The sequence below is a fragment of the Mesitornis unicolor genome, unplaced genomic scaffold (genome assembly GCF_000695765.1).
Source record: "Mesitornis unicolor isolate BGI_N332 unplaced genomic scaffold, ASM69576v1 scaffold42113, whole genome shotgun sequence".
Classification (NCBI taxonomy): Eukaryota; Metazoa; Chordata; class Aves; order Mesitornithiformes; family Mesitornithidae; genus Mesitornis; species Mesitornis unicolor.
The window spans coordinates 1-12156 of NW_010176155.1; the positions used below are offsets into that span (position 1 = coordinate 1).

At 33.3% G+C, this 12156-nt stretch overlaps 1 protein-coding gene across 1 annotated transcript in view; it reads left to right on the plus strand.

Moving 5' to 3' along the window:
- Positions 1 to 2536: 2536 nt before the first annotated feature.
- LOC104533717 (activating signal cointegrator 1 complex subunit 3) overlaps positions 2537 to 12156 on the plus strand; it is a gene marked incomplete at both ends in the record, with an annotated part of 70788 nt that continues 61168 nt past the window's right edge. The window contains 5 exons of the mRNA XM_010181666.1: positions 2537 to 2569; positions 3024 to 3143; positions 7226 to 7390; positions 8235 to 8321; positions 10535 to 10711. Coding sequence (XP_010179968.1) covers positions 2537 to 2569; positions 3024 to 3143; positions 7226 to 7390; positions 8235 to 8321; positions 10535 to 10711 — 582 coding nt within the window. The remainder of the gene's footprint in view (positions 2570 to 3023; positions 3144 to 7225; positions 7391 to 8234; positions 8322 to 10534; positions 10712 to 12156) is intronic.

Below are 12156 nucleotides of genomic sequence, written 5' to 3' on the forward strand. Positions count from 1 at the left end.
CCCCTACGCTGCTCTCTAATAGGTCATTTGCTCACATTTGGTCACATGTGGTTCTGTCCCACTTGGGAAAATTCTACTAGCATTAAGAAATTATTTCAAAAGCCATACAGGAATAAGACCATAATCACTTCAGATGCTGAAATGGTAATTCAAAATACACTACTTTCCAAAGAAAATAGAAAATTGCTTATTAGGTTGTTAGAAAGTTTCCTTGCTCTCTTAACTTAACAACAAATACTTGATTCATATATAGAAATTTTTCATCCATGTAATCTGACTCAATTAGACGAACACAATAAAAATTTCAATATTAAAATAATTAAAATAATTTTATTAAAGAATATTACTAAATAAAATGATAGATTTAAATGCAACAAAATAATGAAAATACTATTTAAAATTCTTATGTAAAAATACAATATATAATAAATAATATGTAACATAATATGCTGTATAATACATACAGTATATATTATCAGTAATCTTTTTATGCTCTTTTCTAATCTGTATAGAAAAATCAAGGAGAAAAAAATCCGTTTTCAAACACCATCCCCAAAAAGCCATGCTGCTTATATGTGTTTATACTTTTTTGAAAATCAAAAACTCCTCTGAAATACTGTTCAACTTGATAAAGTCTGTAGGATAGCATTTGTAAAAAAAAAAATAATGAAAATGCAGACTACTAAGCATATCACTCGGTGATTATGACATCAGCCATTGAACAATTAGTTGAAAAATTGTGATGACTATTTCTGTTATTTAAAAACAGCGGATTTGATAATATAGTACTTAAGTTTTCATTTTGTAAGTGCAGCACAATCATTTGTCTTTGAACAGTTTTTTAAAAAAGCATGTTGTGATGACTGGTGCAATCAAACAGTACAATGTCAACATAGTAAAATTCCTAATCACTGATTATTCTATCTATAACTAAATACCTAATATATAGTTGAGGAAATGATGGAAATTCAGAACTTTTTTGTTTTAATGAAGTATCACCTTATCTATTTATTGATTTTATAAATACATATCTTAGGTCTTAACAGAGGTCCTCCCCTAACTTTGTATATAATTTATTTCTTAATTACTCTTCGTTCATTCATTGTTTGTAATATAAAGAGAACTCCTTTGTAGAAGATAACTTCTGTCATTCATATTGTTTTAACAAAGGTATGAATTTTCAAATAATCTGTAAGAACTTTACGTGAACACTAGATGGCAGCAAATATTTAGAAGTTGCCTTTTTTTTTCTTGGTCTCTTCATATTATCCCATGAATATTCAGTAAAGTTGGGGAAGGAAGGAAAGCACAGTATTAAATTTTGGTACCATATCTGAAACCAAACTGTATTTCATAATCACTTTTTTCCCCCTGACTTTTACTTTTAACTTATGAAAATAATTAATTTGTAAGTATGAATGAGGCAAAAAATGTGTTGGATGTTTTTTCTTTTAATTGTCAGACTTCACTGTCATTGGTAATGAGAATTGTACATTTTCATGATTGTGAAAGTGGTTGTTTGGGGAAAAATGTTACTAGTGGGCTATGTTGCTAAGCTATTTCAAGTTGTGTACTGAAAGGTATTTGAATCGTGGAAAGAAACCAAATCGTGAAATTAACCTGGGTAGCAAATCAAGTAATAATAACCTGTGAGCTCTATTAGATGTTTTCCCTGCAGCAGTCTGAATGCTTCTGTAGCTACTTCAGTGCATTAAGTAGCGATATACTTCGAAAAACAACACAATGGGGCTTCCCTTGATCTGCTTATGCTGATGAAGAGCGAAATATCACTTGAAAAACGTGTGAGACAAACCTTGGGGTTACTCCATGCTATTAGTCATTGATATCCACAAGGCTTTGCCGGATTTAAGTTATTTTAACTCAGGGCAGATTTGGCTTGCATTAATGTTTTTGACTAGTTATTTATGTTATTTCAAAAATAATATCTATATTATTATTATTAAGGTCTAGATGCTTAGGTCTGAAAATGGATATGAAGTCATCTACAGTTGTATAGGGAGTTTTGGGGGTTTTTTTTACCTAGTTATGTGGAACATTTATATGAAATCCGAACACCAATGAAACAAAATAACTTTAAAAAAATAGTAATGGATCACAAGAATTCAGTAAGAAGGATTTTTGCTTGCTTTAAACAACCAACAGCAACCAAAAAATACTTGTTCAGGGGACATGCAGGAAATATAAAATTCTCCTGGTAAAATCAGGTTAAATGGAATAAGCAGTGAAATACTTCTCGTGAGTGTAACCAATACAAAATAGAGCTGATGTTATCAAGTAAAAATGTGTGTGACAAATAATTAGGTGATAAAACAATTGAATTAGCAAAAAAAGTAACCTAGCAAAGAAAACCTGGTTTGATATACCTGATTTGACCTTGAAAAATAAATAACTATGTGTATATTACCTGTGCAATTTTGTTCTATTTTGATATAACAAAAATGTAGCAGGTACCTGTATGTTTGACTTGCCAGATACAAAAGGAGAAAACTATTTGTTAAAAACTGTGTATAAACAGATTGCCAAATATGAGGGCATGCTGAAGAAAAAGGTAATTTTGATTAGGACTTGAAGCAGAAAGTGCTTTTACATTGGTATGAAAATTTAATCTTTTAAATGTACCTTTTTTTTAAGGTACTTTGCTTTACATTACCCTGAGCATATTCTCTAAAGAATTATGTTGGTTTGTCTTTTTTTATAACAAGCTTGCTCAGTATCGTCTTTTAATTGTAAAAATCATACATGGTGTAGGATAAATCATGTGGGTCACTGTATCTATAGTACTATGTCACAGAACATACCATGTTATTAGATGTTCATAAGATGATGATGTGTAAATGGTTCAAGTTATTGTCCTATGATTATTTTGAAATAATTTCAGTTAGAAACATACTGATACTTACTTTAACCTAGTGCTTAAACTCTGAATTCCGTATGTTTTCAGCCAAATACTTATGATCGGCTAGAACTTATACATTGAATTTTGTCTCTTTTCCTATTTCCAGATCGCTCTTGGAACAGTTACTAATGTGGAAGAAGCAGTAAAGTGGATAAGTTACACTTACCTTTATGTACGGATGAGAGCAAATCCATTAGTGTATGGCATCAGTCACAAAGCTTATCAGGTATAAAGTGCATTTTAAAAAAAATCTGTAACCTGTTCTGGTTCTCTAATCCTTCCCTGATGTGAGGATAAATATTTGCTATTTCTACTTACCTGACATCAGCAATTCTTTTAAAGTGCTTAGAAAAATGAAGATATTTTCTATAGTGGAGTATTTTTAACACTAAATTAAGAGGCCCCTTCTATTCACTTAAATACACATTTTAACTGGCCGAGTTATGCTCCAGGGGACAAAATTCATTCTTATCAGACAGTTACTGTAATACTGCTTATTGTCAGTATTTCAGTATTGTAGGCTAGATGTAAATGATAAAATAAAGCGTGCTTGCTTTCTCCCTCGCCCGTCAGCTTTTGTTTTAGAATGTTTCATCCCATGAAATCTTATAAATTATAAAATATTTTTTTTCTTTCTTGTGATTTTAGTAATTATAAGACTTCTTTGCTCAATCATTTTGATTTTTTTTCTGTTTATTTAGAAGAGTTCCTTGCAGTGATATAAATCAGAGTTACAGTTGTATAAGGGTTTTTTTCAAGTTTTTCTCCATTATCTGTAATTTTAGGAAGTTTAACAGTTTAACAGATTTTCTAAATATTTATACTTTTTTTCAGAGCAGCTTAACTTAGTTTGGACATAGGTAATTGAGCCTAATGCAGGTGAAACTCTCACAAGTATATGATGACTGCAGTTTATTTCACATGTCCTGAATCTGTTTTGTGACTTCATTTTTCATGTTGTTTCAGCTGTTGTTTCGGTCATTATAACATGTAGAGATATATGTCAGAAGATATTTTTTGATAGCTTTTGTGTCTGATAGTGGAAGCTGCAGTGGAAGTAGGTAGGCTATTGTTTAAGCAAGCTTCTGCAGACACCTTCAGACCTCTGTTCATCTCAAATCTGTTTTCTACAAAAAGCCTTACAGTACATTACCAAATGTTAATAGAACACTCTATAACACAAATCACAAAGTATTAGATAAATGAAAAGCAAAGATTGCTTTGCTAGTGAGAAGGAAGTTGTCCCATTCCTTTAAATACTTTTTTTTTCTTTTTGGATTGGGTATTTTCGACTGGTGTTATTAACAAATTCTAGATTAAAAGAAATGCAACTGTGGTGGTAATAACTGGTGAAAAAAAGGTAATAAAACACTAACAGAATATTTTTTATAAATTTTGAAAATAATGAACCAGAGTTGCTCCCTCTCCCCTTACTTTTGTGTTTTTATTCAGCTGCTGAGGAAGTAGAGATTGCCAGCATTTGTCTTTTTCTGCCACTAACCTCCTTTCTACCCCATCTGATTTGATGTGCTAATAATAGACATGCCTATTTTTGTGTTAAGGCAGTAACAAATTATATCAATTTGAAGTGTTATCTATTCATATAGGAGCAAACCCAGTGCCAGTCCCTTTATTTTCTAAACAAACCAGGTTTAAACTTCATACGGATGGTATAGTGTCAGATGCAGGCATAACCACAGATTTGCTCACTTAAGCCATTTTATTCCTTCTGTTCTGGTTTTAGGTATCCAATTTTCATGACTGGTATCTTATTTTTTCTTAGTAACGTTGCAGCCTGCCAATTTCTCTCTTTGTTTTGCCTGGCAGCCAGTGTTACCCCTTCAGAATCCATATATCTGCATAACCATCCCAGGTCACAGTCTTCCCAGCAGTTCGGTGGGGCTGAGAAGATGCAAACTTGTTCTCCTTTTCCTTTCCACAGGCGCTCACTGCATCCAGTAATTACTTTAGGGCACAAAAGGTGCAGCCTGTCCACACAAAAGGAGTGTGTTGTACTGCATAGGGAGACCAGGGCAAGCATGCACCTGCCAGGTGCCAACACGTTCTGCACCCCACCTATTACCTCCGGGATATTACTGTTCGCACCTAGCCCATTTCTGGGCTATGCCCAAGAGTAAGCTACTCCAGGGCCACTGCTTTCAGTTGTGACATTTCAAGTTGTTTTGCCAGAAGTGCCAAAAAGGACTTTTGATGAGTCAGGAAAATGGCCGAAATTTATGAGCAGCAAGAAGCAGCAAAGAGGAGAATGAAAAAGAGAAGCAAATTAAGTGTCATATTAGTGAAGCCTGTGGTATGAATTAGAGGCATTTTTGCATTCTTTTAGAGTTCCAAAGGATAGGTGGTTGGTGGTTGGTTTTTTTTTTTTCTTTGAAGGTAGCCCCTTTTTCTGTTTTCTCCTCTTTTTGGTTCCACTCTTTGGTGTTCTCATAGTTAAGCGTAGTTAAGTTTTTTTTATCCCCATTAGCTGTATGTTTATGTTTAGATCATTTGTAAAAGTTAGAGGAGCATGTCATCAACATTTCTGTCAGTTAGCTAGAGAAAACAATGAGAATAATAATATGCTTTATCATGCCTTCTTAAATTTCCATATGTCTACTCCAGATCTGCTCAGTTTCTTGCTGTGGACATGCCAAGGTTCATTTTTAAGATTATGGCTTAAAGATGTTCTAGGCTGGATCATTTACTGTGTGAAATTTCTAATAAAGCAACTTAACTAGAAAGTTGCTAACCATGGGTTCTCTAGACTGGAATATTGTTTTTAAGTTGATGACCTTTCCTTTAAAGTTATACATTTCTATATGTTACATTTCTATATGTAAAAAATACTAGTCTACTGTTACAGCTTTAGCTTTTTTATATGTAAGGCAAAAGATTGACAGGTAGTTTGGAATGCCAGAGGAGTAGGGAAGTGTTTTGATATTTTTTTAGGTTTTTTCACCTCTTTTTAGTTTTAAGAAATGTTAAACATCTGGCATCCTGATCACTTTTTTTTTCCACCTCTGCTCTGAAATCCGACCTTGATGCATGACTTACTATTGAGAAAAGCACTCTAGACCTTTGTCATCTTAGCTTTTGACTTGAAACTAAGGCAAGCCATAACTAAGGAGAAACAGCTTCAGAGTAACTGGGAAAGATGGGGAATATTAGGCAGTAGACTTGCAGCTGCTTTGTGGAGATGGCTGTGTTCATCTGCAGCTTCACTGAACACAAGATAAAGCACTTCAGCTCAAAGATGAAACTGAATCCTGGCCCAGGGAAAACTAGAGCAAACCAAGGCACAGCAGTTCTTGAAGTCTGTTCGTTTTTGCAGTCTTGTGATTTTCTCTGTAGGAAATGTGAACTCTACAAGACGTGAAATAAGAATGCTGCCTGTGGACTAGAACAGAGTTCCAGTCTTTTCAAATTTGGTGAATAATCGTTGCTTGTGTATTTTGAGCCGTGTCTCAGGTGCACATATACCAGAAGGTTAACATTACTATGAATCCCTTTTTACCCATCCCTGTCAATCTGGATATCCCAGGTGCATAATGTGGAAACACACAGTTATACAGCGGTGCCACTCAGATGGTGCCACTAAGCCTTGTATGTACTAATGAGGTAATGTATATTATTACTTGGACAAAATGTCCAAGTTCCTGAACTTTGGTATGAGTACAAGTGGTGTTGGGCACAGCAAGCTCCTTATTTGCTTTTAATGTGAATGTTTACACAGTACATCACTAACTAAATAATTAGAATATCCCAGCTGACATACCCAACGTTTTGGGACATTAGAGTTTTTTTGCAAATAAACATGTCAGCCATCCAATTTGAAGCTTATTCTATTTGGGATACAATTAAAGCCATCCTCATGTCAGATACCCAGGCCAGGTATATCTTCAGCTATTTTCATAAATATGAGATTCCATAAGATGGCATGCTTTTGTGAAGTGATACAGTAATGATAATTTCAGGAAGAATGTTATAATTAAACTTTCTTTCCAAAACTTCAGTGTAAATTTATTTCATAATCATGCTGCTGTTTCATAAGTAATATTAGTCTACATTGTATTGACAGGTTTGAAGCATTGTAAAAGCAATATTGTTCTGCTTATTTTGTCTTGTACAGACAGGTTTTGGTCAATAATGCCAATGTAACTGTTATTAGTGAGATTTCAAGAACATTTTGACTGTACCTTCCTTTTATTTGATTTCTGGCTTTGTGTGACTGGATTATCTCAATAACATTATTTATTTAACACTTCTTTTTTTCCTTTATAAAAATAAATGTGTGTGGTTTGTGTCTAGATGGATCCAGGTCTAGAAAAGCACAGAGAACAATTGGTAATTGAAGTTGGCAGAAAACTGGACAAAGCCCGCATGATTCGCTTTGAAGAACGAACCGGCTTCTTTTCCTCAACAGATTTAGGCAGAACTGCCAGCCACTACTATATTAAATACAATACTATAGAGGTAAAATATGATGTTCTATTTCTGGGTTTTTTTCCTTCTTTTTGAACCTGTACCTAAAATAGTCGTAAGATATTACAGAATATGTAGCTGATTTGTTTCAATATATTTTCAAATCATATTTACCAAAATAGGGAGAGAGGAAATAGAAAGGAAAAATAAAGCAACTTCGTATGAAGCAAGATTTGAAATTTCTGTAGTTTCTGCCTTCTTTTAGGTAGATTATAAAAAAAACACTTCTATATCAACAGTGTGTGCAACTATTGGTACATGGTAGCACACTCAAGCACAGAGTCTGATAACAGAAGCGTTTTTCTACATGAAAATGCTGTCAGGTTGCCAACCTTAAACAACTTTTGGCACTGGAATCAGATTGTGTTGTAAGGAAATTGCATTTGTGTAAAACTTTGTAGTACTGGATTTGATGTACACATTCATCTTAAAACCTTTCTTTTGTAGGAAATAAGTCTTTTTCTTGAAAAAAAGCTGAAGATGGCATTAATAGTTTTTAAATGTTTACTGTCATATACTTGCTTATAATTATATTATTTACTTATAATTAGTGTAACAGATCTATTCACTCAGATATGTTCTAGATTTTTTTTAAATGGCCATAAGTTGGCTATCTCTTGATTTTGGGGTGCTCAAGTTTCAAGGGACTGTTTTTCTGAAAGTACTGACAAGTCATTCTGGAAGTTGTTCCTGTTTAAATGGCATCACTCTGGTGTTCCAATAACTTACTTACATTTTAACCTTATATGCCTTTAAAAATTTTGGTTAATGTTTCTTTCTTTTGTGGTGCATGTATATTTTTATTTTCAGTGTTAATTCATTTTCTTTTTAATAGACTTTCAATGAATTGTTTGATGCTCATAAAACAGAAGGCGATATTCTTGCTATAGTATCAAAAGCTGAAGAATTCGAACAGATAAAGGTAAAATTGTATCCTTTCATTCAAAGAATGTTTTATAACTAGATATTTCTGTAGTACTCCATAAATAGTGTCTACAGAATCAAGTTTTGTCGAGTAGTAAGCACCATAATAAAATGTTTTCTAAGTATGCATAATTGCAAGAACTATATAAGCTCTCACTCAAATTTATGTGTAGTTCAGCTTGAACTATAGTGCATGTTTAATAACTATCTTTGAGAATTCCTTTTAAATGCTTTTAAGAACATTTCAACTCCTCAGTTATTAACAGGTGAAAATGAGTGTCCGTTGGAATGGTGCACCCAAGGATGATACAGTTTTTCTGTTTGAACTTTAAACCATTATTAAATGTCTCCCTGAACAATTTACTTTATCAGAAATGAGACAGAACTCAATGAAGTTAACTCTGTGATATACTTTGTGCATGGAACATAATAGATTAGCAGAATGATATATTCTGATAAATTAATTTCAGATTTGAAATCTAGAAAGTTGTAACAGATTCTGTTGTGCAGGCTAGAAGATTACTGTACTATCATACTCACTTCGATTCCAACCTCCCTTTTTGCCTCCTGTGTGGGTAGGACACAAGACAATAAGTTGCAAGCCAACATCAACTTCCATCTCATAGAGGTGTGAGCCAGACTTCGCAGGGTTTATTAGCCTGGGCTCATTGCCATTTTACCACAATTATACAACTTTCAGATCAGAGTTGGGTCTCAATCACCTGACGCTGTGAACTGGCAGTGTGAATCCCTCACTGTCTACATATTTACATATTTGCACACATTGTCTGAGTATTACCATCTCTTTAACTAATGGAGAAATTCTATTTTGCTGTAATCTCTTCTATTATAGAAGATAATAAGCATTGAGGTTTCACAGTGATGCATGCAACATTTTCCAAGCTAGAAGGGTTTTTTATGATAGTGATTGCTCTACTGGGTCTAAATTTAGCGTTATTGAATATTTAAAAAGAAAACATATGGAAAATATGGTGTGATATGTTTCTATATTTGTAGTAAAGTTAGTAGTGATGCTTCTTGACTAAAGCATAGTTTTTCTAGTTCGCTTTCTCAGATTTGTATGGTATGGGATCAGTGCAACATCATTCCCACATTTTTGTGATTCGATTGCTGTGCAGCTTCGAATGCTGAAACTAGTAATTGATTTTTACAACAATAACTCAAGATTTACACCTCTGTGTGGTAAAAATTGTGACTTTTGTTAATAGGAATTATGTCTTCATAATGCCTTTAAGAATTCTGTATTTTGAAATGACTCGCCAGTAGCTAAAGTACAGATCTGGATTTGACCCGTACTGTGCTATGCAAGAACAGAAAAAATTACCAAAAATCGTGTTATAAGCAGAGCATAATATTCCCTTGACACTGGAGTAATCTTGTGATGGTTGTGTCCTTCATCTTTTTCTTTCCTGTAGGACCAGTGGCTGGATAGTTGGGCATTTTAACCCAATTGTCTTAGGGTCTTTTGTATGTCAGGTAGTCAGGTCCCAATGAAAATTACTTTCGGCTGGTTCCCTGCAGGGACCAAACATTTACCCTCTTTAAATAAGTTTTACACTAACAGACTATCAGTAAATCAAAGAATATGTAGATTTATGCTGGTTTTGCCATGCAAGGGTCATCAGTTAGAATGTGAAATGTTATGCATTATTCAAACCATAGATATGAATATTTCTTTACTCATGTTAAGACTTAATCTTATTAACAGTGAAAATTTTAATATCATGAATCATAGTACTTCACAGTTTTGAGTTAAAAATGTATTATGCCACACGCAAACTATGTAACTGTAATGAGTACGTTTAATGTTAATTCAAGATTCCCCTAATCCAGATGGACAGAGGTTTTACTCTGGTCAAATAAAAAATGAAATCTCATCAGATGAAGAATGGCAGGGTCAGAAGATTCAATTTTTGTGGCATATCAAATTTTTGTATGTCAATGGCAACCTTAATAGATGGTGATGAATAATAAAATGTAATTGTGTCACTATTAAGATAGTTTCAATTATGGTCTATTAGTTACATTGTGGAAGATGTGTGTTTGCTGCTTTTTTTCTTCCTTTTTTTCCTTAAAACTAGAGACTCCATTTAAAAATAATGTAACTCTGATATAAGGAAAATTTGATTTCAGTGTAAAAATTTTTATCAAATTGCTCCGGCCTCTTCATAATGTATAATTGTGTTTTAGGTAAGAGAAGAAGAAATAGAAGAGCTGGATACCTTACTGAATGATTTCTGTGAACTTCCTGCTCCAGGAGGTGTGGAAAACAATTATGGAAAAATAAATATCCTCCTTCAAACATATATTAGCAGAGGGGAGATGGACAGCTTCTCCCTCATTTCAGATTCTGCATATGTTGCGCAGGTAAAAACAGTACTTTTTACAGCTGTCTTCTGCTGTTTTCATTCTCCTAAATGTTTACAATTATGTATGTAGGCCTTGATTTGCAAACTTTTTTGTATATTTTTATGCAAACTGATTTGAAAATCAGAGCCTTTTGTGTGTGCCCATGTGTGGTTTAATATTTAAGTAGAAAAGATCTGCAAAAACCTACCTGGGAGAGACTAATTCATTTTTTGTTAATTATGAATGTCCTTTTTGTTCATATTCCGCCTGAAGTCTTATTATGTTTAGTAGTTCTAACTGTGGTTGCACAGAAATATTCTTGACTTACTGGGTTTACTTCTAAATCTGCAAAACTATTGCAATTTATTTTTATGTTTAGTATACATTTTTATATTTTGTTCCACAAAACATAATTTGTGTTTTATTTACATACCTTGGTTTACACAATAAAGATGTGGTATTACAATTTTATTGCTAGATGTAGTTGTGTAAATTTACATACCGGTCTCTGTGTTTGTTTGTTTGACTTAATTTGACACCTGAATGGTTGGTAGTTCTACAGCATGTTTAGTTACTACACACAATAATACGAAAACTGCAAGTCTGTGACACAGAACTGTACACTCACCCAAAAAGAGAAAGAGGTGTTTCTTCTTAGAAAGAAAGAGGTGTTTCTTGAAGTTTTAGAATTCTCAACCCTGAAGAACTCAAAGTGACAATCCCAGATGTGCAACAATAATGAATGTATAAAATAGATGAGGTTTTTTGAAATAGATTTTTTTTTTAACAGTCAGTAACGTGTTACACTGAACCATTTTTGTCTCATCCTTACAACTGTTTTGGAAAGAACTGATTGTAAAATTGCATGTAGTTGTTGCTAAAGATGAGAGTTAAATATTCAAAACTATATACATTCTTCAGCAAGATTTTCATACTAACCTTGCCTCCTTCAGAAGTGTTTACATTTCGTAGCACGTATGGGTAAAAATGAGAAACTTCTGAAATGGTTACACACATATAAAAATTGTGATACTTGTGCAGCAAGATCATTTTCAGTACGATTCATTTGATCTTTGTGTTCAAGACAATTGCATTTATTTGTGTGTCTCAATTACAGCATTTTTAATGATGCAACATGGTCATCTTCTCAGATCTTCATAAACTGTACATGTGAAACCTGTGCTATAAATTGTACATTTTTTTTAATTGGATAGTGACTTTTAAGAAAATCATTCATCCTTTCAAAGTAAAAGAAATGTGCTTCTTTAGTAACTTATGCTTCCTATCATGACCAAATAATTTTCTGGTTTTTATTCCTGTTGGTACCACAGAGCCAGTAGAGAATGATTGTATTCTATTCAGTGAATCAAGAACAGAATTGCTAATCCAGGCATAGTACCAGTAGGCCCAAAAATTTTTTAAAAACCTCACACAAAAAGTAAACAACTCCATAATACAGATTG